We start from the raw sequence: 27,155 nt of genomic DNA on the forward strand, positions 1-27,155 counted from the left end.
TTCTGAATTTCAGCGAAATATATGATTTGTTCATTTTTACACTTTTGGCGAAATAAAAACAAAATTTTGTGTGTTACATACTGAGTCAATTTCTAACAAAGCTGATACGTCTTTGGCTGCATGTTAATCTAATCAGTAAATCATATTCTGATACTTTTCTAGTACTTCACAACTGATCCTAAGTAAATTTCCAGATGCTAATTCTACTGCAGTGTTAGCTGATATGAGAAGAAAGCGTTGTTGCTTAAAGGTTAAAGGCACGAATGGAGCATTATGACTACTGTACAGATAGCTTAACATCTCTCGCATGGCTATGATTGAGTCGAAATATTGGAAAGCGTGTCGCCCAGCATTCGGGTTTTACAGATCAATCACGTTTTGAATGAAATTTAATTTGAAACAATCTTGCTTTGTGACTAGATTAGATACTAGGTAGCAGCAAATTTTTCTTTGGGATTATTGATAGGTACACCAAGAGGGTCATACCTGCTAGAAACAATTTGTGGAGCAAGAGTCTGTGTGTGTGCCTGCAAAATTCGACGAGTGCTTCACATTTGCTTCAAAACAACCAAAAGTTCAATACTTTTAAGGGCACTTTATTCTGTGGAACCCCATCACAGTTAATAGAGTGCTGCAGGAAGAACTGGTATGTGAAAATTCGATTCATGCTTTTTAGAGCGGTTGGCATCAACAGGGTACAAAGAGATGATCACACATCATCTGTGCTGATAGTCATGCTGATGCCCCGGTTAGATCTAAACAATTGTGCATGTGCATTCAGTAGTACTTTCTCCTGCACGTAAAATTTCTAAATAATACACATCATAAAATATATCAACCACTGAAATTGCATATTACTGCGTGTACTCCCTACACTTTTGTATTTACTCCAGGCAGTAAATACTGTACCTATCTACAAATTTCCCATATCCGGTCCCTCATAGACTTTTCCTGAGATGATGCTAATACTGGACGATGAGTCATATATAGGTTTAGCTATAACTCTTACATTCCAACCATTTTGTCATATTATGACAGTTTTTTTTTCACTTTTTTACTGGTACATGTTATGGAGTCGACTTCGCTATTGCTCTCGTCTACAACCAAGCATCCGATTTCAACGAACACGGTTTCCACTTGAGACTTTCCTGATTTCTAGATTTAATGTTTAAAAAGGTATGACTCATATGTACTTGCAAATTTAGGTATCAAGTTAAGTAAGTCAAACACATTGAAAAAATAAACTGGAACTCTCCTATAGTGGCTCCTTTTCGTAGCGGTAAACCTTAGAGATGCTGCACATCGGACTATAACCTACGCCCAACGAACAAGACGGTCAGTAAACCAAAATAAGCCTGAACCATGGGAAGTATAACATACCCTGTGCTGCTCCACATTTATTTCGCATATCAGGGGAGTATGTGACTAAGATAAACACAGGCACCAACGCGAAGGAATATCTGTCACAAGACGGTCAGTAAACCAAAATAAGCCTGAACCATGGGAAGTATAACATACCCTGTGCTGCTCCACATTTATTTCAGCATATCAGTGGAGTATGTGACTAAGATAAACACAGGCACCAACGCGAAGGAATATCTGTCACGTATTTTGAATTCTTTTACCTCTTGACAATAGTATAAAGACGGGTCACAGATGTTCATCAGGATTCTTGAGGGTAATTATTCAGTTGTTTGCTTTCATGTGTAGTGACGAGTTGCTGACATCATTTTACGCACAGTATTCCCACTACTGATCCAGCAGTCTTCTTCAGTTGCCTCTGATTGTGTTATTTGTACTCCCTGCCCGAATCTCGGAGACAGGACACACTCACTGAGCGTGAGAAATGTAACGCTTGCTGCCCAAAATACACCGCGTGGCCCTTAGTCGAACTCATACTTTTTCACTGTCACCTACACGCGACGGAACATGAAACACTTACGTCTCGATGGTGGTGTGATACAGCCAATCAGGAGCAGAGGTAAATGGATATTAACAAATGATTATGTTTCACGGACAATGCATGAAGGACACAGAACGTAGACAAGACGATACTTGATTTAGGATAAGGTGGTATTTAGAATAGTACAATAGCATTAATAGTTTTGTGGTCATTAATCGCAATAAATATGTGGAACTTGCAATAATTGTATTATTATAGTAAAATTTTTATTATAACGTTCTCGCAGTCATTATGCCTCCACTGACATGTAAAATCTTTATTGCAGCACTCGTAATTTAACGAACACAGTTAAGTGATTTAACGAACACATATGGCATTGCATGCACAATGTCGATTTTTATCGATGTCGATTTTTTATCGAGGAAACAGTTGCACTAATAGTAACAACTTAGCTAATAATTTACATTCGAAAATCACGTTACACTGAACAAGTACACAGATCTTTCCGAATTGTAAATAGTATGTATAGTACGTAACTAAGTAGTTTCAGAAGAAACAGTTTGATCCAAAACTGCCAGACTCGAAGGCATCCTGATGTCACCGGCTCGGTTAGAGTTATCATCGGTCGTCTCTTTCCCTTTCTCCGTAGTTGCTCTTTCCCATCCTATATTTTTTTAAATCTACTTAGGCATCTTAATAACTGATGTATCACATCCTAGACTTATTTTATATTTAATTATTTTATTATATACAAGCCAAAATAATAAACTACATTTTTTTTGTAAAATTGTAATCAAAAGAGATAATTCCCAAACAAACTGAGAAACTGGGAGATATGAAGTGGTCTGCCTCTTCGTGGCTTTGGGCGGGCTACATCGACGGTAGCCAGAAGCTACCACAACTTGCTACTGTTCACGATGACCGAGAGACAAATAACATCTAGGCTGGGTATGTTATAACGAATCAGTTGTAATAAGAGAAGAAGGAGCCTTATAACCGTAGGCAGCTGGTTACCCATCCGGCGTAACGGAGGAAAAACGTTCAATTACCAGCTGTGCCAACCGGAAGAAGTGCTGTTCTTTAACCAGCGGTCCCGCATGCGAAGAGGATGGGAGGTAGAAAGAAATCGTATTGTGTCCCAGGTGTTCTGATGAGCAACTTCTGTCTCAGTACAGAGTACAGAAATTATCTGTTTGAGAACATTGCTGTATGTGTGAAATATAGTAATGTAGTGGGCGACAGAGGATAGAGAAGATTCCCCCCGATATAGAAAGACCTTGGCTTTAACTTCTTCTTAAAGATATTACTAACAGGAAATATGTCTTCCCGCTATTACTTAAATCGCAATCCAGGTACAAATTTCCTAGTAACGCATGAAAAGTCAAAATTTTCTTCACGGCGGAAAAAAAGTAATTTCCTGGTGATACAATGTCAGTTCAGAGCTATGATCGAAGAGAAAATGATGTGGACGTTCACTTTTTTACCTCAACACTTATGCATTATTGAAGTGATAGTAACAGTTTAGATTTTAAACTGATAAACAATACAATTATCTAAGAATGTGGACGCAGTGGTCCATTCCATTAGTCTCTTGATTCACATCAAAAATACCTTCCATGACCTCGGAGATGACAACTAAACGCATATTCATTGCGTTCATGTTAAGATAAGGTACTTGGATACATTTACAGATTTTCAGGAATGGTCTCCAAAAAGCTTAAATAAATCATCAGTTCCAGTACCCCTTGTTTTGAATAACTGATTGCTGTGATGCGATCTACTTTCTTTTAGTGCTCTGCTCGCATTTTCACACGCTTTGTTATTATCTATGGTGCTGTGTTATTTAATTTATTTTCGAAATATAAAATTACGTTTGTTTAGGGTGTAGAAGCTATTATGCACTCAGACCGACAGCTGAAACACAATATACTTTCAACTCCAACGCTCTTTATTTATTAAGCGAATCAATATAGAAACTTGGAATGAAGTTTAACTTCCACTTCGAAGTTAAAAGTGTACATTGTTGGCTACTGTTAGTTGCCGGTTCAAGTACTTGCAGCAGGAACTCTTCTTATTCGAGAACCAAACTCGTACGTTCGCTCATCCATTACCCAACAAGCGCGAAATCAAGATAGAGAAAACAGGCAACAAATAGCGTATTACATTCTCCGTTTAACCCGGCACAATTAATTTACGACGATGCGACATGGTTTTCTCCAAGAATGCGATATCGCATCTTCTATAACTGAAGCGATTCTACGATTTGTGTCATTATTTCGACACTCTTCTTGTCTGTGAGAGAGCCGCCCTGTACGCATCCCCAAGGCGCAGAGCACGTTATCAGAGTGTTAAGTATAGTTCTCTAATTTTCCTTTCTGGATTTAAATTTAATCCGTAGCAGTTTAGTCTGCGTAACAATCCGGAGTTCCCCATTCCGTACGGCAAGATTTGGGACAATATTTGAGTTTTACGCAATACAGCATTCAATTGCAAACAAGCCAATCTGATGGCAGTAAACAACTAGTTCGGATTTGTAATTTCGGTATGTGCATTGAGATGGAAGATAACACTGTCTTTTCAGGTTTAGTGTTCAGTGATGAGGGTAAATTTTAACAAGAGAAGTGTAGTGACAGAACGTATGAATTTGGGTACACAGCAACGTAGACAAGCCTGAGGGAGACTCTCCAAAACTTCATGTGCTTGATCCATTCTTCGAGAACACATTTAAGGAACCTTCTTTTTGCGGAGAAGACGATTACAGGATTTTTGTTACCTAAATATCGCAGATCTGGCTTTTTCAGTATTTCATTTTTAACATGACGGAGTACCACCTAAGTGGTACCATCACCTAAATTGTGAGAGCATTTCTCAGTAGCGAGCTGCCTCCAAGGCAGATCGCCGTATGGGGGGCGGCCCTCCCATTGCAACACTGGGGCCAAAGCTCATCTCATCTCACGGTATATGATCCTGCTTTTTTCACTTTTTATGTGTATTAATTATTGCTATGAAGACAGCCAGTAAAGTACTCTCTCATACGTGAAGGGAAAATATAGAAAACAAGGACAATATCATATTAACCTACATTAAGATATTTATTTAACAGGGCATAACAATAACTCCCGCAACATTTGCACATTAATGTCTCCCCTGATGAAACGTGTGAGCCGTGTTTGTGTCTATAAATTTGTAAATCTGAGCCGGTGGGTGGCAGTACCTTCCACAGCGACAAATCGTGAAACTCTTCGGCCATCATTGTGAAAGAGCAATTTCCTCATCTGAGTACATCTTTTCTTCTCAGAGTCACTTCCTGTGTTATGTCTGGACATGCACATCTGCACCGACATTCGAATTAATCTTACTGAATATTTCGCAACGCACATACATAAATTTCAGTTAAACGAACACAGGACTACCAACGAGAAAGAGCTAATTGAATTAACTGTTCTAGTATCAGTAGACTGAACTGTTTTTTTTCTTTTTCGTTTGCCGAACACACCGCCTCGCTCACACTCTGATAAGAATGAAATTAGCTTTCGTACTTCAGTAAGCACAGCGACACCATAAGCTGGGCTCACAGGCAAACTGGTCGTGGCGTTCCCGTGTGACAGCGTACGTCTGTAGTAACAAGTTGCCAACATTTCGTATAACACTGTCTTGTATGCAATTAGATACAAATACAGTATAAGGCATCTAGGCTCCTCCTCTGTCGTTGACAACAGCTATTAAAATCCTACTCTATAAAGGAATATTTTAATAGCGTAAGGCAATACATTACTACAAAAAATTGAAAAACATATCTTCAATGTTCATGAAGTAACGTAAAACTTGTTCTGTAGTTCACTACGTGAAAGAATGAAATTTTTCACGCACTATTCGCGAGTGGAACAGAGTTGGATAGATCAGATAGTGGTGCCGAAAGTACCCTCCGCCACACAACATTAGGTGGCATGTGGAGTATGATGTAGAGGTATATTCGGAAATCGCATTGGCATATTTTGTATTTGAAGCAATAATTTTTGCCTTTAGATATTTCGCTCCTTAATGTACACTTACGTTCAATAGAAACACGATTACAAAAATGCTGTAATATATGGAGACTGAAACATTGTGTAGCAACAGTAAGACGCAGTCAGTTAACAGAGCATGCATCGTCGTCTGGGTTGTCTGTCAACAATGCAGTGCCGCTTGAAGCGATCTGTGCCGTTGCTCAGGAACATTGCGAGTTCGTATAGTTCTCGTGCGCTCTAGTATTGTCTCGAGGTGTTCTGAAAAAACCGTAACTTAACAGTTAACTTAAAGAAGAAAGTTGTGAAAGCTTCGTATTATCATCTGAGAAGAAGCCTAAACGTCCATTTTTCCAGCCGGACGCCAGTTCTTCGGAACAGGTATGTAATAAGTGGTCCTTTCTGTCCTTGTCCGCCTTTAGACAGACATCAATTTCGCACACACAGGATCGAATTGCATTAAGTAGTCCAAAATTACACAAAAAGCTGCTACAACTGCTTAGGAATTAGTACAAGATGCACAGAATAATACAAGACACACACAACATGCTTCCAGACAAAACAGTTGCTCATAGAGGTAGGCGTATACATGGTACTCGTTTGAAAATCATAGATCGTAGATCAGATTCATTGTTTTCATAGCCGACTAGCGAATTTTGTATTAATTTTGGAATTATTTTCTATTAAAATATTCGACCAACTTAGCTGTTCTCTCTCTAACCCAATTTAGATGTTTCATGTATTAAATTATTAAGCGACTTGTTTCTGTGTATGAATGGTTAGTCTTAATATTTGTGTGTGCATAATCCATATCTTCCACGGCACTCCTGGTTTAAATGATCGTGTAATTCATATATGGTTTTGAGTCGGTTTTACCGGCAGTATTCTGTACAAACAATCTACGGTAAATTAAAGTTTTCCTGTTAAATACACGTTTGTTCGTGTGCTTCCCTTTTTAAGATGTAATCCTAAAAGAAATACCTTTGCTGACATTCAGAGCCTCAGCCGGTATCTATTCAGTCCCCTGTCAACGTTTTCGCAGACCAGATTAGCTCAGATGTGTATGATTTTTAATATATTTAAGAGCACTTAACAATCTGATTCTCCTGGAGAATTAATCAAGGATTATCAAGCTATATCAAAATTGCATACATTTTTCCTGAACTGAAGCCTATCCACTAACTGTTTTTTCTTTCGAAACAAATGTGCGAGGTAAATAAGTAGCAGGTGGTGGCTCGATATACCTTCTTTAATACAATCCCAGTTGTAGTTCACATAATACTGTTTCATGCTACGTAACAGAATAATTATCCATCGACCCATCTAACTGTGTAATTGGACTGGTACGTTACAACCGTTACATTTTTGCGTTATTGTCTACTCCAAGTGTGATCCGTTGAAAGACCATCGCATTCACACACAATGTCAAACAATATTTAGTGTGTTTATTTCCTGCAGAAGATGTTTCGCCGGTTTCGCCGGTGGCTGCCCTGCTGTACCACTGGGGAGGGGAGAGAGGCAGACGACCCGCCGGAGGAGAAGACCGCCCCTGGCCACCCACTGGACAGCATGGAGGTGAGGGGCGCCGTGGTGTCTTAGAGGCATCGACGGAGCAGCCTACTTGATTTAAAAGCGCTATTTTCATCTATGACTATTAGGTACTTTGTGAAACCTTGGCAATCTTTAAAGAAATGTCACTTTCTTCAGTTGCGGGATTCGCTACTCTCATGTTAAGTGGTTAGTCCTTATACTTCGATGGGAACCAAAAGTAGCACTCGCATAAGGTGTCAAACGTATTTCTATTTTTATCTATCGATCAAGGAACTATTTACCGACAGCAATAGTGGGAAATTATGAGGAAAACATAAGTGTGGCATGTTATATAGTGGCTTTATTCTAATTAGCATAAACATTATGCCCATTGTGTAAATCAACATTGAAAGCTCTCTCTCGTGGGATTGGGAATACGTGGTGCGTAATGAGGGTATCGAAACGGAGCACAAATAAATGAAGAGTCATTGCAGCGACCATACGGGTCGATAATGCGGAAATGCACGGACTGCCTGAGAACGGGTAGTCTGCTGTGTCAGGTGCTTACGGACATTCATTGGTAAATGGGTAACTTGTTTCGCTGTCGTGAGCTATGAAAGGAGGTTGATTGACGGTGAAACCTGCAGTAGCCGATAAGAGCTTAGCTGTGTTCTCCTCATCACGGTACGTATTGGTCGGAATCATTTGCGGACTGCAGAGCAGGATTGGAGGCTACCTGTGGCAGTTGTGACGACAGGGCAGATTTCTGGTACAGGCACAAAGGCCTAATCTGCGACGTCGAGAACCTCTTGTGTATTGTATTCTTGAGGCGGCTCAACACCATATTAAATATTCGGTCATATTATTTTGGATCGTCACTATAAGTTTGTGGGACGCAGACCACCGTGAACCTCTGCGAGGTGGATAGGCCCATGCTCCCCTCTGTTCTCGTAAGTGCAGAAGTGAGCTTACACGCATGGTCCATACAAGCGATTGGGAGATATCACAACGTCATGTTGTGAATGAGACTGTATCATTGTGTGGAACGTCGAACAGTGATAGTCTTCTGCTAATGTTTAGATTACTACGCAGAATAACAAGCTCTTAAAGATCCAAACCGGACAAATAAAATGCACGAGAATAATTTATACACCTATATAATTTCACAGTATTTATAATGTCGCTATATTGACTGTTAAAAAATTCTTACTTTCATTCGATTTAAATATGTACTTAATAGATGTACTAAAGAACTGGCAATATTTAATGTTACTTTAAAGATTCAAATTATTGTGAATAGATCTTCTCTCAATTTTTATCACATGGAACACATTTTGCAACGTCTTAACATCATCCATTATATCTTTTCCTCACAGGAGCCAGCATTAGCAACAACAGCGGCGTCACCAGCCACGTCGCCCACTGCAACACGGCAGGTGTCGCCAGCCACGTTGCCGGACACAGGAGGAGAGCCAGCAGAAGCCACAAGAGAAGAGGCGTCTCCACTTGCGTCACCATCCACAGTGCCAGTTGAACGACCAGCTGCACCACAAGTGTTTGCACCAGCCGCGTCACCAGCCACAACAGGAGTGGCCAAGGAGGCCACAACACAACTGGAGTCTCCAGCCGTATTGCCATCCACAACACAACTTGCACCAGCAGCTGCTACACACGTGGCATCTCCCGCCACGTCCCCATCTACAACACATGTCTCATCAGGCATGACACAAGTGACGTCGGCACCTACAATTAAAGTGGCGTTGCCAGTCACAACAAGAGCATCTCTTCGAGCCTCATCGTCAGGCAAAACATCACCAGCTGCCCATCTAACCACAAAACGTGTAGCATCCGTACCTTTAGGGCAGGTGGTGTCCAAAGCATCGTCGTCAGCCCCAACACGAATAGCATCCGCCATCCCCATTGCCTGCTACAGCATGCATCCTATCACTAGTCATGTTGCCAGATACAACACTCATCAAGTCACCAATCCTGTTGCCAGATACAACACCCATCAAGGCACCAATCCTGTTGCCAGATACAGCACACGCTGTGTCACCAGTTCTGCTGGCAGATACAATACCCATCAAGCCACCAATCCTGTTGCTGGATACAGCACACGTTGCGTCACCAGTCCTGCCGCCCGATATTCCACGTGTTCTGTCATTAGTCCTGCTGCCAGAATCAACATGCATTCTCTCACCAGTCCTGCTGTCGGATACAACACGCGTTCTGCTACCAATCCTGTTGCCAGCTACACCATGATTCGTGTAGCAAGATTTTGAATGTCAGTGAAATATATCGTTTGTTCTTATGACACTTTTGGTTAAATAAAAACGAAATTTTATGCGTTATATACTGAGTCTATTTGTAATGATGCTGATATATGCGTATGGATAAACGACACTGTAAGGTGTGTGGATATATTTTAATGTAACCAGCAATACATAACCTTATAGCCTTCTAGTACTTCACAATACATCCTAAGTAATTTTACAGATGCCAGTTCTACTGCAGTGTTAGTTGACAAGAAAAGAATGAGTTCTTATTTAGAAGTAAAAGGCAAGAATTGGAGCGTTATGACTACTGTGCAAACAGATAAAAATCTCTTTCATGGCTATGATTGCGCTGAGATATTGGAAAGTAGAGCACAGGATTACAGTTTTACAGATCGATCACATTTTCAATGAAATTTAAACTGAAACAATCTTGCTCTGTGACTAGATTGGATATTTGACGGTAGCTAGTTTTCCTTTTGAGTTATTCGTAGGTATATCAACAGAGTCATTCCTCCCAAACATCGTTTTGTGGATTTCGCTGGCTCTATTAGCTTTGTTTTATTACTCGCGTAACAACTATCATATGAGGTAAAATATGTTGCTACGATAAGAGCCCCGAAATACTTTTTAGGGATCCTCTGCTGTGGCTTTCTTTGGATCATTAATTCTCAACAAAACAAATTGTATTACGTTCTTATGGTTCTGGATCTGTCTTTCTATTAAAGGAACGTTTTTTCGTTACTGTAACTCGCCATAAAGTTCAATATATCTTCCTTATTTTACAGTTATTGGAAAGGTTACTGAAAATTATTTCGTTAACAATACTGATGTTACAGTACGCAATGTTCGTTCATCATCAAAATTTTGCAGTGGATTTTCGTTAACAGTAAAACACCAATAAGTACCACGACTAACACGAGAACATGAGACTGTTATCAGAGAAAAAAATGTTTTACGATAATGTTTGCCAGACCAGAACTACGGATAGCATGATTTCTTTTATCTTATGAAGGTAAATTATCTTTTTGCACTGTTAATCATATATTATCGGCAGCCCGCGTCCACCTGTAAAACAAATAATAATATCTGCTGTTCTGCTGTGCAATTCCGAAAGCTGAAAGAAATAATTTTAGTTTACTATTACCTGTCCGTTTCTTTGCGGTATGATTGGTTTAATTTAATCCAGTTTGAATGCGATGTGGCAGCGACTCGTTCGTTCGTTCGTAGCGCAGCTCTGCACCACGAATAATATTTAAATAATTGAAAATGTCTTAAAAGGATGAGATAAAATACCAGGCAAGCTTATTACAAATCATAATGCAAGTTTTCACTAAGTAGCTCTATTCATAAAATTTAAACAGATTAAATTATTACACACCTTTACAATGAGTACTTAATGGCGTACGTCTCTCAATCTTCACAAAAGAATGCTACGCAAGCGTACAATATGACGTCACAGGCTTATCCTACTCACGTAACTCCAAGAAGACGACAGAGAAATTAATGTTCGGTCACTATTATTTATACTTGTCACATATTCTCATCTTTGTTTGATATTTAATAAGTATCGTCTGTGGCGGTTTCAGTACTCGCCGACACAGATATTATCTTTAAAAAAAATCGGTACATAATTCTATACAAAATATGACATATAATGCTCTCTCTTTATTACATATAGTTCACACAATCGTTGTGCACGCAATTACAATAATCCAGTTCAATTATTCTTTTCTCCTTTTTTTACCACATAGAATAATTCTGTACTCGGCTGGCCGGAGTGGCCGTGCGGTTCTAGGCGCTGCAGTCTGGAGCCGAGCGACCGCTACGGTCGCAGGTTCGAATCCTGCCTCGGGCATGGATGTGTGTGATGTCCTTAGGTTAGTTAGGTTTAATTAGTTCTAAATTCTAGGTGACTGATGACCTCAAACGTTAAGTCGCTTAGTGCTCAGAGCCATTTGAACCACTTTTCTGAGCTCGTATGGTCATGCTGGTGTCCCAGTTACATCTAAACAATTGTGCGTGTGAATTCAGAAGTCCTTCCTCCTGCACGTTAAAATTCTAAATAATACATATCGTAAATTGTATCAACCACTGAAATTACACATTACTGGGTGTACTCGCTACGATTTTGTATATACTCTAGACAGTAAATGCTGTACCTACCTACAAACTTCCCGTCCCCGGTCCCTTATTCTCTTTTCCTGAGATGCTGCGAATATTGCATGATGAGAAATGCAGGGGGCTGCAACTCTTGCATTCCCACCATTTACTTCTTTACTGGTACATGTAATGTTGTCAGTCACGTGTACAAAACCACTATCCGATTATAACGAACAAGGTCGCCACTTGATGCCTTCGTGATTCCCAAATTTAATGTTTAAAAAGCTATTCAACACAATTACTTGCGAATTTAGGTATCGAGTAAGGCAAGGCGAACATACTGTACCAAAACAAAACAAGAATTAGAAACTCCTCTACAGTGGCTCCTTTCGTAGCGGTACACAGTAGAGTTTCTGCACATCGGAAATGAAATCTACGCCCCACCCCCGAAAATCATATTACTTACAAACTGAAGAGGAACAGAGTCAATCAAGCTGTGAGAAATGCGAAAATCAGGCATGCGCACGCTCTAACCGTTAGCAGAAGTGATCAGCTGTCATATGAAAAAACCACCGTGGTCTTGGTGCAGGCAGAATGAATGCTGCAACTCATTCCATTGCTCCAGCCCACGAATTGAACCGGTACTTCACATTACCTACAACCACAACTGAACCACAAACGAAACAGAGACTCATTGACTACTTCTCACGGGTAAAGGACTGACGCCACTGAAAAATTCTATCTCAACCGCGTTACTCGCAGTACCGTCAATAAAGGCATCAGATCAGCAGGGTCTACTGAAGCACGGGATACAACCCGTCAGCTTTGACCAATGACGTCATAGGTTGCTCATAGATATTATCTTTACCTTCCAGGCATAGATAATAAATTGGTTGTCTGCTGGGGATAAGAGCCATCTTTGTACATTTAAAAATTGAATGTGGTTTTAAAAGACAGTGCTAGATATTGCGCAAATATTTTTTCGTTTTCATTGATTTCAGTAATTGGTATTTTCCAATTCATTCACTATTTAATTTCATTCTTAGTGAGTTTGAGAAAATTTGTACTAATAGGTTTTTATTTTATGAGAGTTTTTACTTCTTCATTTAAGTTTGTAGGTATGGATTTATCTATTCCAATGAACCTGGATGATTAAAATGATGCTATGGGTGTAGACATGATCGCCAGGATTCGATTTTTACAAATGTATGGTTTTGTTGCCGGTTATGTTCGATGTCGTGAGCGCGGTGAACATATGCGCCTGAGAAATGTGTCCGCTCGCCGTACTCACGACTTATTCGTATGGCGCTGCAGCAAAGATCGGTGGTGGCTGTCCGATAGACGAGGCACATGGATCGGGAAATCTATGCTCGCTTTGAGGGATATCATAAAAATTACATGTTGTTGGTATTTGAGGTATCCTGTGTGGCTGTGCGTGCATGAATGTCGTGTGAATGAGCGTACAGTTGCAGATTGTTTCTCTTTTTGTAAGGACGTTTGTGGGGCATATTTGAAGTATAGAGGGCCGTTGGGGGGCCGGGTGTTATAGTCGAAATCGAGTCGCATTTTGGCAATAGGAAGTACGACAGGGGGAACCTCCTGTAGGATTATGCGTTTGGGGGGCTGTAGTTTGAAGTCTAGATGTGACGAAGTAGTTTTTAAAGTAGTTCCCAATAGAAGGAAAGACGTTATGGTTACATAATCGGAAATCATGTTGTAGAGGGCTCCGTAGTGATTTCAGACGGTTTTTCTTCTAATAGGGATTTGGGGAATAGGGGTTATCAGCATCATGTTGTTAATGACAATACCGAATTCTGATCTTTATTCCCCGGTGAACTGAAGAGCAGGATACAAATGTTATGTATGGCTCTAGTATTCTATTCTTCAATTGACATACATAGGGCAATTGAAGAACAGAATATGCACGTTATAAATGTCGTTATCTCCCATTACTTGTACTACTTTCCTATTCTTTAAATGGTTCAAATGTCTCTAAGCACTATGGGACTTAACATCTGAGGTCATCGGTCCCCTAGACTTAGAACTACTACAACCTAAGTAACCTAAGTGGAACAAACTGGTGCAAGACTTCATTTTATCGGAAGTGTATTAAATACGGTCCATTTTGACATTGTCAGCGCCAATAGCCAGAAGTCTACTGTATTTCGTAAGCCGTGGAAATATTTTCAAGGTAAAATACAGCACGATAATATTACACTTTGAAGAGAGTGGGATCGGAATGATAGATACTGAAGCAAATTGCCGATGATTGATGGTACTGTAAGTGGGCTGTTTGTGTTTTGGCAGTGCTGTGTAGTGGTTAGCATTGGATCTCTGACTGTGATTTCTTTGTAAGAGACTCTGTTGCTGGTTGGACTCGTTGTTGGAAGTTAATCGCCAGTAGTGCTGGGCAGTTGGAAGTTAGTCGCCAGCGGTCATGGAAGTACTGTTGGGCAGTTGGAGGTGAACAGCCAGAAGTGATGGACGTTATATGTGAGAAGTTAGAATTGTTTGAGATCTGAAGTGTTAGCGTTGGCTAACGATCTGTACATGTTCCACTTGGAGATTGAATATTATTCATGATTATATAACTTTGTACTAGATGTCAATGACAATTTATATTCGTATCTCAAGTGGATGTCACAACATTAAGATAAAAATAATTTTAAAAAAACATTATCTGGATTACAAGACAATCTTTTCTTTGCTTACCACATGCCTATTAGTAGTTAGTGGCTTTAGTAGTTAGAATCTTTTATATGGGTGGCAGTGTTGACGCTCGCTGTATTGCAGTAGTGATGAAGGTTTTTCTGAGGTAAGTGCTTAATGAAATGGGTTTCTTTTTAGTCAGGGTCATTCTTTTGAATTAAATATTTGTAGTCAGGTTATCTTTCTTTGAGCAGTCACATTTCGTTGCTAGGATATTGTGGGTCTCAGTCATTCAGCAATTTAAGTACAGCCACACTCATTTAAATAAAGAAGTTTCAGTACTCATTGTCCTTAAAAGATCAAAATTCATCCGTACCAACTTGGTAAGTGTACTTCCAAAAGCAGATCACCCAGAAGTCAACCATCACGGGTCAGTATCGCAAAATACACTGTGCAATAGAATTAAAGGTTCACTTTTTCGAAATTCCATAATTAACACCCACTACGTCACAGAAATTTGACATTTGGCCCAAAGTGCCTACAGCCTTCTTCGATAATGATGCAAAACTTTCGCCCTGCGACGTCACCCTTGGGTCGATGACAGTTCAAAACAGGCCGCAGCTCAGAAGTTCGTATGAGCTGTAAGATGGCTTAATGATGTCACATCCGCACCAAATTTCACTACATTTCTGTCCGTTGCCACAGTGGACGTCTCACTCTTTCGTTTGACGCCATTGTGATAGAGGTCACAACCGCGACACCCATCACTGAAATCACGGAGTTTTCTTGTGTTTGGCCGAGGAACACATTTCAGACACACCGCCGCTCAGAATTAAAACGAAGGCCGCAGGGGTTGCATAAAGTGCGTCAATGAATCCACCTTCCCTTGGGGCGATGACTCCCACCCACATCGCGGTCGAAAATGACAAGTTGCAGTACATGAGCTACGGGAGACGCTGACACAGCTGACAACCCAGCACGTTAAAACCATTCCCTAAGGGCTATATGGGGCAGCATTCCTGTTGAATGTGGTTGCCCCCCTTAGGGTATAGCAAGACCGAATTTTTACTGTCGTTTGCAGGTTGGAACCAACAGGGGCACAATTTGGTATGAGTGTGGGGTGGGGTGCGGGGGAGATGCGATGATGACATACGCGTGAATAAAATGGCAAAGGGTCCCTCTACGACACCTAGTTCGGAAAAACCCTCGATGGTTCCCACATAGGGTTTATTGAGAATTTTAAAAATGAACCTTGACACCTCTCCGATTCCAGCTGCATATATGTATGTATGTGGAAACCACATACCATGTGGCAGACAGTTCGACGTATTGCGTTCTGAATGGGCTACTCGGAAAGTATGGTCCGATTGATCGTGAAATGGAAACCACAGTGAAAGTTTGATGAAGCTTTGCATAGATCTGCCCAACGATCGCGTCACTCCGATCTTTTCGGTTCCCTGCGCTTAGTGAGCACCTAAAGATGCCCAGAAAACAGTGTCTTCCGCCACTTATGAGTGCCTGTGAGAGATTACGCCTGATTTCATGCAGCCACACAGCGTTCTCGTCATGCGTTTCCTTCTTTACGTCGTTTCGCTGCCCCACACTGCAGGGACAATGAGACCGCTCCTGCAGCAATTTCGATAGGAAGTGTTTGATCAGCCACCATAAAGAGGGGACTGGGCTACCTCTGAGTTTCATATCTGCTCACATGAGCCATTGGCTATAAAGACAAGATTTTGTCGCGGACAACAAGCTGCAGATCAGCGTAGAGAATAGGCAGGAAACACATTCTGCGGCCTTCTATGACGTCGGTATTGTGGAAAACTGCTACAATGCTATGACAAATGTGTCAGTCGTAGCGGCGAATGTGTAGAGTAGTAGTGGAAGGTTTATCTAACTGTTACCCATTAAACATTTTTTATCTTCACTGTAGTTTATATTGCACAACCAACTGAAGCTTACTTTCCGAATAGCTCTTGTGTAATCCTTAAATTAAGTTGGCTCTTATTAATTTCTCTCCACATAAACCTTCCAGAGCACCAACTGAAGTCCCAGGAAACTTAATAAATGCAATAAAATTCTTACCAGTATATTTTTTAACTCTTGCGCTCCTGATTTGACATATAAATTATTCATATATCTCTAGCCTTCAGTCTGAGATCGTTCACGTTGGGAAACCGTGTCATTAATAATGGATGCCACATTATCTGAAATATTACGCAACTGTACAAATATTGTGGTAGTGCGTTAATGATTCTTTCCAGCGGTAATCCAGAGTGAATATGTGCAATTGAAACAGTAGTAATAATAATAAATCATCTAAGTGTTGCCTTTGTTTATAATACCACTAGCGTTTCCCTGCACACTGGAGATATGTTTCCATATTAAATAGCCACACATCTGTATTTTGTGATAAATATGTCCACATGTGTAAGGTAATAGTCGTCTCCATTGAGCTGCTGCAAGCGTCTAAGCCAGTCTCATTTTATGTGTTATAGCCGTGTGATTACTGATATTTCGTAAAACTGGCTTGCACTGATTGGTTGCCTATAAATTTGCGGAGAGCTATAAATATGAACAGTGGAATGTGAGCGAGGCCTGGTATCATATGGAGGCAAAATCTGCGGTAGGGCTGTCGAGTGCGGTGCTGAGGAAGGAAGACCAGATGCAGGAGCAGTATATGATCTCACAGGCGTTTGAGGAGATGGCGGCAACTGGGCCTTCACTTGTGGATTGCGGCGGTGTGTCACCCACCGGTCTTCCTTCTACAGTGTGAAGACACGACGACCGCTCAGTCTGTGGATGACTGCCACGTTATCTCACTTGTGTGTCAACGCGACTAGAATCCCATGTGTGTAGTGTTTTAATAGTGGTAACTATTTATTCACAGCTCGTACGAAACAGATACGCGTTTCAAAGTTTTACTAACATTCAAGGTAGTCACCAGCAATGTGTATAACCCGTTGCCAGCTATGTGGAAGTCGTAGGATACTCTTAGCAGTGCCAGTTGTGTTGACAGTTCGAGCGGTGTCGTCTATTGCCCGACGAATTTGTAGCAGTTCTGAATAGAATGCCGTGAAGTGTGTCCTTCAGTTTACAAATCGAGTTGAACTCATGAGGGCTTAAGTCCGGAGGGGGGGGGGGGGGGGGCGTGCAGTAGGTGGAATAGCACTTAGCAGCCCCATCAGTCAATCAAATCACTAACAGCATGCACTGTACATGCCTGTGCATTGCCCTGCAGAAAGTTTCATCACTCCTGTCTCTATGCTGTTCATTTTTGGAACACAACCTACGACCAGCATAAACTTTGGAATGGTCCGTGGAAAGTTCAACAGTACCCTATATGAGTCCAGGAGACATCCATCACATCGGTAGCCAAGATAGACCCGCCAACAATCATAGAATCATTTGTTTTGCAAACAAAAATGCGACTTTTCTTGGTGAACTGTATTTTAATTCTGGCAGGCGCATTTAACTTTTATCACTTTGAGGCGTCTTCAGCGGGTTTTCGACAATCGAAGAGACACAAAGATGCTTGCTGCAGAGGATGACCACGTAGAGAGATCCTTTTAGCGGTGAATTGTTTAGGCCCGTAGGTATGATGATTGCCGAATACGCTCTAATAGCCGGGACCGATGACCAAGCAGTTTGGTCCCTCCTCCCACTTTAAAACCAGCCAACCATTATTAGCTCCAGCTGTGAAGAAGGATCGTAATGAAAAACGTGATTACCACACATCCGCAGCACACACCGTGAATGAATACCATGACGTAACAGGCACCACGGAGATTTGTGAAACAACGTGGTGCGTGATATCAGCTTATTTTTCGAATGCTTTCTATGGAATCTTTCTCGGATTTCTGCTAAAAGCAGTACGGAAATTAGGTACCTGCAACAAATACTCACCACTTGTGAGAGTCATCTTTCGAGGGGCTCAGTCAAAAAATCACGATCAGTATGTAACTAACTGGGGCATACCATATGATGTGGTGATTCCGTCGGTGATACGCACTGTCGACGGGCCTACACGCAACTGCGTTCGAACCTCTGGTAACGAAAGTTAAAAACTCATTCCCAGACCTGACCATATTACTAAAGAAAATCGTATTTAGAGTGTTTGCAGATGATTTGAACATATTCGTGTCGACACAAGACCAGACATAGCACTCACAACGTTTACTGAACACGTACTGTCCAACAATAGCAGCTATGATCAATAGTAACAAATCCAAGTTAATGTACTTGTTGAACAAATTTAGGGCCGGAATTCACCTACAATATAAGCCAAGACCCGATATGATCCATGAAGAGAATCTAGTGTAAGACTTCATTTTATCGGAAGTGTATTAAATAGGGTCCATTTTGCCACTGTCATCCCCAATAGCCCGACGTCTACCGTATTTCGTAAGCCGAGGAAATATTTTCAAGGTAAAATACAGCTGAATAACATTAACCTTTAAACAGCGTGGGATCGGAATGATAGTTACTGAAACAAATTGCAAATTACTGCTGGTACTCATTGTCCTTAGAAGATCAAAACCCGCCCGTATGTTAATCAACACAGGTCAATATGGCAAAATACACTGTGCAATGGAATTAAAGGATCACTTTTTCGAAATTCCATAATTATTACCCAATACGACACAGATGTATGAAATCTGGCTCAAAGTGCCTACAGCCTTCTTCGATAATGGTGCAAAAACTTGCGCCCTGCTACGCCACCCTTGGCTCGATGACATTCAAAATAGTATTAGAAATTCCATAATTAACACCTAATACGACACAGAAACACGAAATCTGGCTCAAAGTGCCTGCAGCCTACGTCGATAATGGTGCAAAAACTTTTCGCCCTGAGACGCCACTCTTAGGTCGATGACCCTTCAAAACAGCATTAGACTGAGGGTGGAACGGAAGTCCACGTTTGTGCTGAAGACCGTGCTGTGCACAAAAAGCGTAAAAAGTCTGACAATAAAATTGTTAACTGTTGTCTCTGACCAAGGTGTGGGGCAGATCATTGATTCAGATTATCTGAGTGAGAGGCTCTGCCGTGTTGAAGTGGTAGTTGACTGCTCTGTGAAACGGGAATAAGTGTCAATGACCGGTATTCAACAAGCATCCAAGAGGGAACTGTGAAGTCTACACGGACCCACTCACAAGGCTGATAGCCCAAACCAATGTGAATAGCTTTGCCGAGGAGTGGCCTGATACCCTGCTTATTTAGATAAAGCAATGATTAAATGTTCAAATTCATGATTAATTCAAAGCTTTAGACATTGCGGCTAGCCAATGGGGACAACAAAAAATCGCCAGCGACGAGCCCGTGTCTATGTCTGAACAGACAATAATTGTGGATGGGATTTGTGGCCCTCTTTTCAGAACATAGCGCCACAGCTGATTGGAGAACGGGGTCGATGGCGACGGCTTGAGCAATGGAAGAACTGGTTATAGAGAATACATAGACAGTGCTCCAAGCTACCTCGTATTATTAAAAGCAGAGAATATCATCCTGATTGAAACCAGAGTCAGATCCTATCGTAATTGCGAAAGGGCGACTACGATTGAATGATGAGTTACATGCGGAAATTAATAGTGTAATTACATCTACTAAGGAACAGGGCCCAACTCTGAAGTCTCGGGATTGTGTTGTACAGGAATTGTGCCACGGGGCTAAGGGGAGACAATAGCGGCTTCTGATCAGACACCAAACGAGACTTAACACTGTAGAGAAACATATAAGACTCCTTGATAGGATACATAATAACAAGCGAATCCTTCTCTATTTGAGATTAACTCTTCTGTCTATCATTAAGCGTCTTTGACGCAAAACAAATGGGCTGTTATGAATCTTTTACACAACGCCACTACAACACGAGCTCCACGCCATACCGCGAAGGGTCCGTTGCAACGACAAGTTGGAGCACCAGCTGATAGTGGTCAAGCACGGGGCAGAACGGCGGACGTTCTTCAAGGTCTGGAATGCGTGGTCTCAGGCAGGAGTTCACTCAAACGCTGCACCTTTCTTAAGCGGTTGGCATCAAGGAAATGAAACCAAAGCTGCTTGCTGAAGGAACATGTGGCAATTCGCGACTTTCCCTAAGAATGCCTGGAACCCTCTCATATTCGTGGGGCGAAAGGGGCGTAACAGGCGGTGTTTGTCTGTTGGCTGGCTGAATCCCCCGACAAGAAATAAGATGTACAATGTATTCTATACAGAGTTGCAAGAAATGTGACTTTTCCAAATTGCACATAAGTCCTACGGCAGACGATGTCTGAAGCAAAAGACTATGTTTGTGAAGACGGTCTTCACTGGTGTGCCTGGTAACGACAGTCTCGTCGAGGTGATTGATATAACAGTGAATTCGTTGCGTAAGTTTCTCCAAATAGCACTGAAAAATGGCCGGCGTGCTTACAACGCCTGAAACACTTCAGTCTTAAATGTAGAGGCCTTACGGGATATCCATAACAAGAAGCAGACGTAATTTGTCATCAAGTTGTAGCTGCTAATGTACTTCCAAGGAAACTATTTTTGAAAAATACTGTGCATGCACAGCTTCATCACAGGTTAGTCCTCGCGCAGATGTGGCATGTATCTACCGCTTACTTTGAATTAACTGGCAGCTCAGAGTCATCACCACAGACACGGATTATGGCCGTCGGCTTCTTGATAATGACTAATGTTGTAGCCCACGGACTGGAAGAAATAGGTTCCATGACGCCTAAAGCGGTCAATCTGTCTAATTCATCGTTCACTAGGGGGCGAAGTGGTACATTCCTGGCACGGAAAAGACGCTGTCATGCCGTCCATTTAAATGACATACGCACTACGTCATTAGCAGCATTCTTGAGCCCTCGGAAAAAAGGGCACAATGTTCCTGGTAAACATAATTCAGCAGTTGATAAGGCACAAAATCAGAAACAAAATAAACGGAATCGGATATCGTAAATCGAAAAGCCCGGATAGCGTCCAAAACGAACAAATGTTCCGTACGCGCGCTGTCCATTGCTAGGAATATCACTGGGCGCAACATAGCCTCGTACGTTGTTCCCGCGGTAAACTGGCCGAGGTTAGGAATCTGCTGTCTTTTATAGCTGAGAATCTGGCGCAAAGTTGCTGACAGCGGAGGAGAACCAAGACGGACGTAGCTGCTGAAGCCCTGATCAGTCGGAAGCGGTAGTGGAACCCCGTTAATATGCTCATTGATGAATGGCGTGTTAGAAACAGTTGCATTTCTTACACTGAAGAGCTAAAGAAACTGCTACACCTGCCTAATATCGTACAGAGCCCCCGCGAGGACTCAGAGGTGTCGTAACACGACGTGACGTGTCTGAAGTAGTGTTGGGGGGATTTGACACCATGAATCCTGGAGGGCTGTCCAAAAATCTGTATGACTACGAGGGGGTGGTGATCTCTTCTGAACTGCTAGTTGCAAGGCATCCCGGATATGCTCAATAATTTCATGTCTGCGGAAGGTTTAAACTCAGATGTGTGTTCTTTGAGCCACTCTATAACAATTCTGGACCTGTGGGTGTCTCAGTGTCCTGCTGGATTTGCCAAAGTCCGTCGGATTTCACAATGGACATAAATGGATGCAGGTGATAAGACAGAATACTTACGTAAGTGACACCTGTCAATGTCGTATCTAGACATATCTGGGATCCCACATCACTCCAACCGCACTCGCCCCACACCATTACAGAGTCTCCACCAGCCTCAACAGTCCCCTCCTGACACGCAGGGTCCATGGATTCATGAGGCTATCTCCTTACCCATACACGTTCGTCCTCTCGATACAATTTAAAACCGTGTTGACGCACCGAGGCGAGGTGTAAAGCTTTGTGTCCTGCAGCCACGCTACAGTCTGGAACTGCGCGACCGCTACGGTCGCAGGTTCGGATCCTGCCTCTGGCATGGATGTGTGTGATGTCCTTAGGTTTCTTAGGTTTAGGTAGTTCTAAGTTTTAGGGGACTGATGACCTCAGACGTTAAGTCCCATAGTGCTCAGAGCCTCGTGCATTCATCAGGAATACCGGAGTGTCCCTCGGCTCGGAAAGCCCATATAAATGATGTTTCATTGAGTGGTTCGCACGTTGACACTGATTGATGGCACAGCATCGAATTCTACAGTGTCTTGCGGAAGGGTTGCATTTCTGTATCGTTGAACGCTTCTCTTCAGTCGTCGTCGGTCCCGTTCTTGCGGTATCTTTTCCCGGCCGCAGCGATGTCGGAGATTTGATCTAGCAACTGAGCCAGATGTTTGTTGTATCATAAAGCCGTAGCCGAACGCCGCGCTGTATTCTGCCTGTTTACATATCTCTGTATTTGAATACGCAGTAAACTGACATACGGCTGGGAGAGTGTGTGTCGACCACATGCCACTCCATACCAGCATCCAGTGACGCCTATGGGCTTAGGATGACACGGCGACCTGTCGGTATTTTTGGAACTTCGTGGCCTATTCGAGTAGAGTTTGGTTTTCTAGTTTTTGTTTGAATACGCAAGTCTATACAAGTTTCTTTGGCGCTTCACTGTATCACAGATATTAACCACTAATCTTCGTGTATAAAGTACATGCAGACTAACCACTGCGGATGAGGTCAGTTGCTTCGTTTATTCACTCTCTCTCTCTCTCTCTGTGTGTGTGTGTGTGTGTGTGTGTGTGTGTGTGTTTGTAAGTACCTCAGATTCGTAATCAACATACAGTTCAGGCGTACATTAGTAATATCCATTAACATTACAATAAGCAAGTCATGCTTCTCCTTACACACAGATTTCATTTAATTCTCTTAGAACAGCATATATATTTCAACACTGATTCTGCAAGTACTTTTCCGACTGTTAGATGGTTAGTTGCAGAAATTGTCATATAGAACGTCGTTAAAAGTTAACTTAACTCCTGACGTATAAGCAGATGATGTTTGATTTACGAATTGGTTATATATTTACTCTGTACGACGTGTAACCACGGATACGACGTTCCATTAGAACAAAATAAGGGTTCCCCGGAAATAAGTCGATTGATGATACATTTAACCGGGCTTACGAATTAGCGCACAATGTCAACCGCAAGTTTCAAATCGAGCTTCACCTAACAGAAAAGTATGGGGGTATATTGGTACATACTTGCGATAATGTCGCATACGCCGATGATATGTTGTCTGTGGTGTGATCCAACTCATAAACAATTATGGAAACCTAAACTAGAGGCATTCTACACAGTCTGGGCGGGCGAGGTCTGAAAAAGAAGGTCACTGAGGCTACCAACATGACAGTCCGTACGTTATCGGAAGTAAAATTACAGAATTACCAGGTTATAAAACGGCAGAAAACACGTAGCTAGATATCTAGTGGTATAAAATGACGATCGACTACCGCTCAATCAACACATAAAACAGGGGGTTGATAAAACAGTCTCATCGATCAACACAGCCGTTTACACAGTTCCACTACAACCGACACTACGTGATCAAAAGTATCCGGACACCTGTCTGCAAATGACTTACGAGTTCGTGGCGCACTCAATCGTTATTTCCGGAACCCAATCCGGTGTTGGCCCAACCTTTGCCTCGACGACAGCTTCCACTCTCGCAGGCATATGTTCAGGCAGGTGCTGCAACGTTTCTTGGGAAATGACAGCCCATTCTTCAAGGAGTGCTGCAATGAGGAGAGGTATCGATGTCGGTCGGTGAGGCCTGGCACGAAGTCGGCGTTCCAAAACATCCCAAAGGTGTTCTGTAGTTTTGAGGTCAGGACTCTGTGCACGCAAGTCCATTACAGGGATGTTACTGCCATGTAACCACTCTGCCACATGCCGTGAATTATAAATAGGTGCTCGGTCGTGTTGAAAGATGCAGTCACCATCCCCGAAATGTTCTTCAACAGTGGGAAGCAAGGAGGTGGTTAAAACATCAGTGTAGGCCTGTGCTGTGATAGTACCAAACACACCAACAAGGGGTGAAAGAGCCCTCCATGAAAAACACGACCGCACCATAACACCACCGCCTCAGAATTTTACTGTTAGCACTACACATGCTTGGAGATGACGTGCACCCGACATTCGCCATACCCACACCCTGCCATAGGATCGCCACACTGTGAACCGTGATTCTTCACTCCTACCAACGTTTTTCCACTTTTTAGCCATCCTTTGTTTACGCTCCTGTCACCAAGCGAGGCATCGTTTGGCATTTACCGGCGCGATGTGTGGCTCATGAGTAGCCGCTCGATCCTGAAATCCAAGTTTTCTCACCTCCCGCCTAACTGTCATAGTATTTGCAGTGAATCCTGGTGCAATTTGGAATTCATATGTGTTGGCCTGGATAGATGTCTGGCTATTACACATTACGACCCTCTTCAGCTGTCGGCGGTCTCTGTCAGTCAACAGACGAGGTCGGCCTGTACACTTTTGTGCTGTACGTGTCACTTCTTGTTTCCACTTCACTATCACATCGGAAACAGTGGACCTAGTGATGTTTAGGAGTACGGAAATCACGCGTACAGACGTATATGACACAAGTGGCACCCAATCACCTAACCACGTTCGACGTCCGTGAACGCCCCATTCTGCTCTCTCGCCATGTCTATTGATTACTGCGGTCGCTGATATGGTGTACCTGGCTGTAGGTGGCAGCACAATGCACCTAATATGAGAAATGTATGTTTTTGGGGGTGAACGGGTACTTTTGGTCACATAGTGCATGTTGTGTGGGTCCGTAATATATTTCGCGGCGTGCACATTATCACTCTCTCTCTCATAACGAACATAACCTTGTTACGCGACGTCAAAGAACTTCTCTGCTCAGACTAATAGGGGCTTTGAGCACAACGACAGTGGAAGCACTATGCGTGGTGCTCGGAAAATACCCGAGTGACTTAACAATCTGTCAGCGAGCTGAGGTACACTGCCTGGAGAGAGAAGAAGTACACAAAATAATGGAAATTACAGATCATAAATTAAGGGACAAAGGGCAACAGGAGCAGTGACAAGTCAATGCGTGGCAAGCGGGAGTGGATAACCACTGTTAACTGCTCTACAATTTACTCTTTTTTCACAACATCCGAGTTGAGCTGAAAATTCACCATGCACACCCCATTCCAGGCATGGTGCATTTCTTTTGTAGGATATGCCCAGTACCAAATGGACCTTCATGGAAGGTACACCTCGGTCAGCAAACAGAGTGCCCCTGTGGCTAACAATGAACTCGTAAACATAGCCTTCTGCACTTCATACTACATACGAACGGCTTATTTCGATAGTAGTACAAGTCCATTTTTGTTCATTCTGAGATACAGAGTCCTAAAGTCAAATGAGCGCGGAAAAATCAGCAGTTGATATACCAGAAATATTCAAGTATATATACACTCCTGGAAATTGAAATAAGAACACCGTGAATTCATTGTCCCAGGAAGGGGAAATTTTATTGACACATTCCTGGGGTCAGATACATCACATGATCACACTGACAGAACCACAGGCACATAGCCACAGGCAACAGAGCATGCACAATGTCGGCACTAGTACAGTGTATATCCACCTTTCGCAGCAATGCAGGCTGCTATTCTCCCATGGAGACGATCGTAGAGATGCTGGATGTAGTCCTGTGGAACGGCTTGCCATGCCATTTCCACCTGGCGCCTCAGTTGGACCAGCGTTCGTGCTGGACGTGCAGACCGCGTGAGACGACGCTTCATCCAGTCCCAAACATGCTCAATGGGGGACAGATCCGGAGATCTTGCTGGCCAGGGTAGTTGACTTACACCTTCTAGAGCTCGTTGGGTGGCACGGGATACATGCGGACGTGCATTGTCCTGTTGGAACAGCAAGTTCCCTTGCCGGTCTAGGAATGGTAGAACGATGGGTTCGATGACGGTTTGGATGTACCGTGCACTATTCAGTGTCCCCTCGACGATCACCAGTGGTGTACGGCTAGTGTAGGAGATCGCTCCTAACACCATGATGCCGGGTGTTGGCCCTGTATGCCTCGGTCGTATGCAGTCCTGATTGTGGCGCTCACCTGCACGGCGCCAAACACGCATACGACCATCATTGGCACCAAGGCAGAAGCGACTCTCATCGCTGAAGACGACACGTCTCCATTCGTCCCTCCATTCACGCCTGTCGCGACACCACTGGAGGCGGGCTGCACGATGTTGGGGCGTGAGCGGATGACGGCCTAACGGTGTGCGGGACCGTAGCCCAGCTTCATGGAGACGGTTGCGAATGGTCCTCGCCGATACCCCAGGAGCAACAGTGTCCCTAATTTGCTGGGAAGTGGCGGTGCGGCCCCCTACGGCACTGCGTAGGATCCTACGGTCTTGGCGTGCATCAGTGCGTCGCTGCGGTCCGGTCCCAGGTCGACGGGCACGTGCACCTTCCGCCGACCACTGGCGACAACATCGATGTACTGTGGAGACCTCACGCCCCACGTGTTGAGCAATTCGGCGGTACGTCCACCCGGCCTCCCGCATGCCCACTATACGCCCTCGCTCAAAGTCCGCCAACTGCACATACGGTTCACGTCCACGCTGTCGCGGCATGCTACCAGTGTTAAAGACTGCGATGGAGCTCCGTATGCCACGGCAAACTGGCTGACATTGACGGCGGCGGTGCACAAATGCTGCGCAGCTAGCGCCATTCGACGGCCAACACCGCGGTTCCTGGTGTGTCCGCTGTGCCGTGCGTGTGATCATTGCTT

General features: G+C 42.9%; 1 protein-coding gene across 1 annotated transcript; it reads right to left on the bottom strand.

Annotated features, from left to right (window-relative positions):
* Positions 1–8,794: 8,794 nt before the first annotated feature.
* LOC124803432 (circumsporozoite protein-like) lies at positions 8,795–9,358 on the bottom strand. The gene has a single exon (XM_047264616.1). It carries the CDS (start codon positions 9,356–9,358, stop codon positions 8,795–8,797), a length of 564 nt encoding a protein of 187 aa, XP_047120572.1.
* Between the last annotated feature and the right edge of the window lie 17,797 nt (positions 9,359–27,155).

This window comes from Schistocerca piceifrons, chromosome 6 (assembly GCF_021461385.2).
Source record: "Schistocerca piceifrons isolate TAMUIC-IGC-003096 chromosome 6, iqSchPice1.1, whole genome shotgun sequence".
Taxonomy (NCBI): Eukaryota; Metazoa; Arthropoda; class Insecta; order Orthoptera; family Acrididae; genus Schistocerca; species Schistocerca piceifrons.

Coding starts and splice junctions, on each gene's coding strand:
- LOC124803432 (XM_047264616.1), bottom strand. CDS start 9,358: ATGGGGATGGCGGATGCTATTCGTGTTGGGGCTGACGACGATGCTTTG.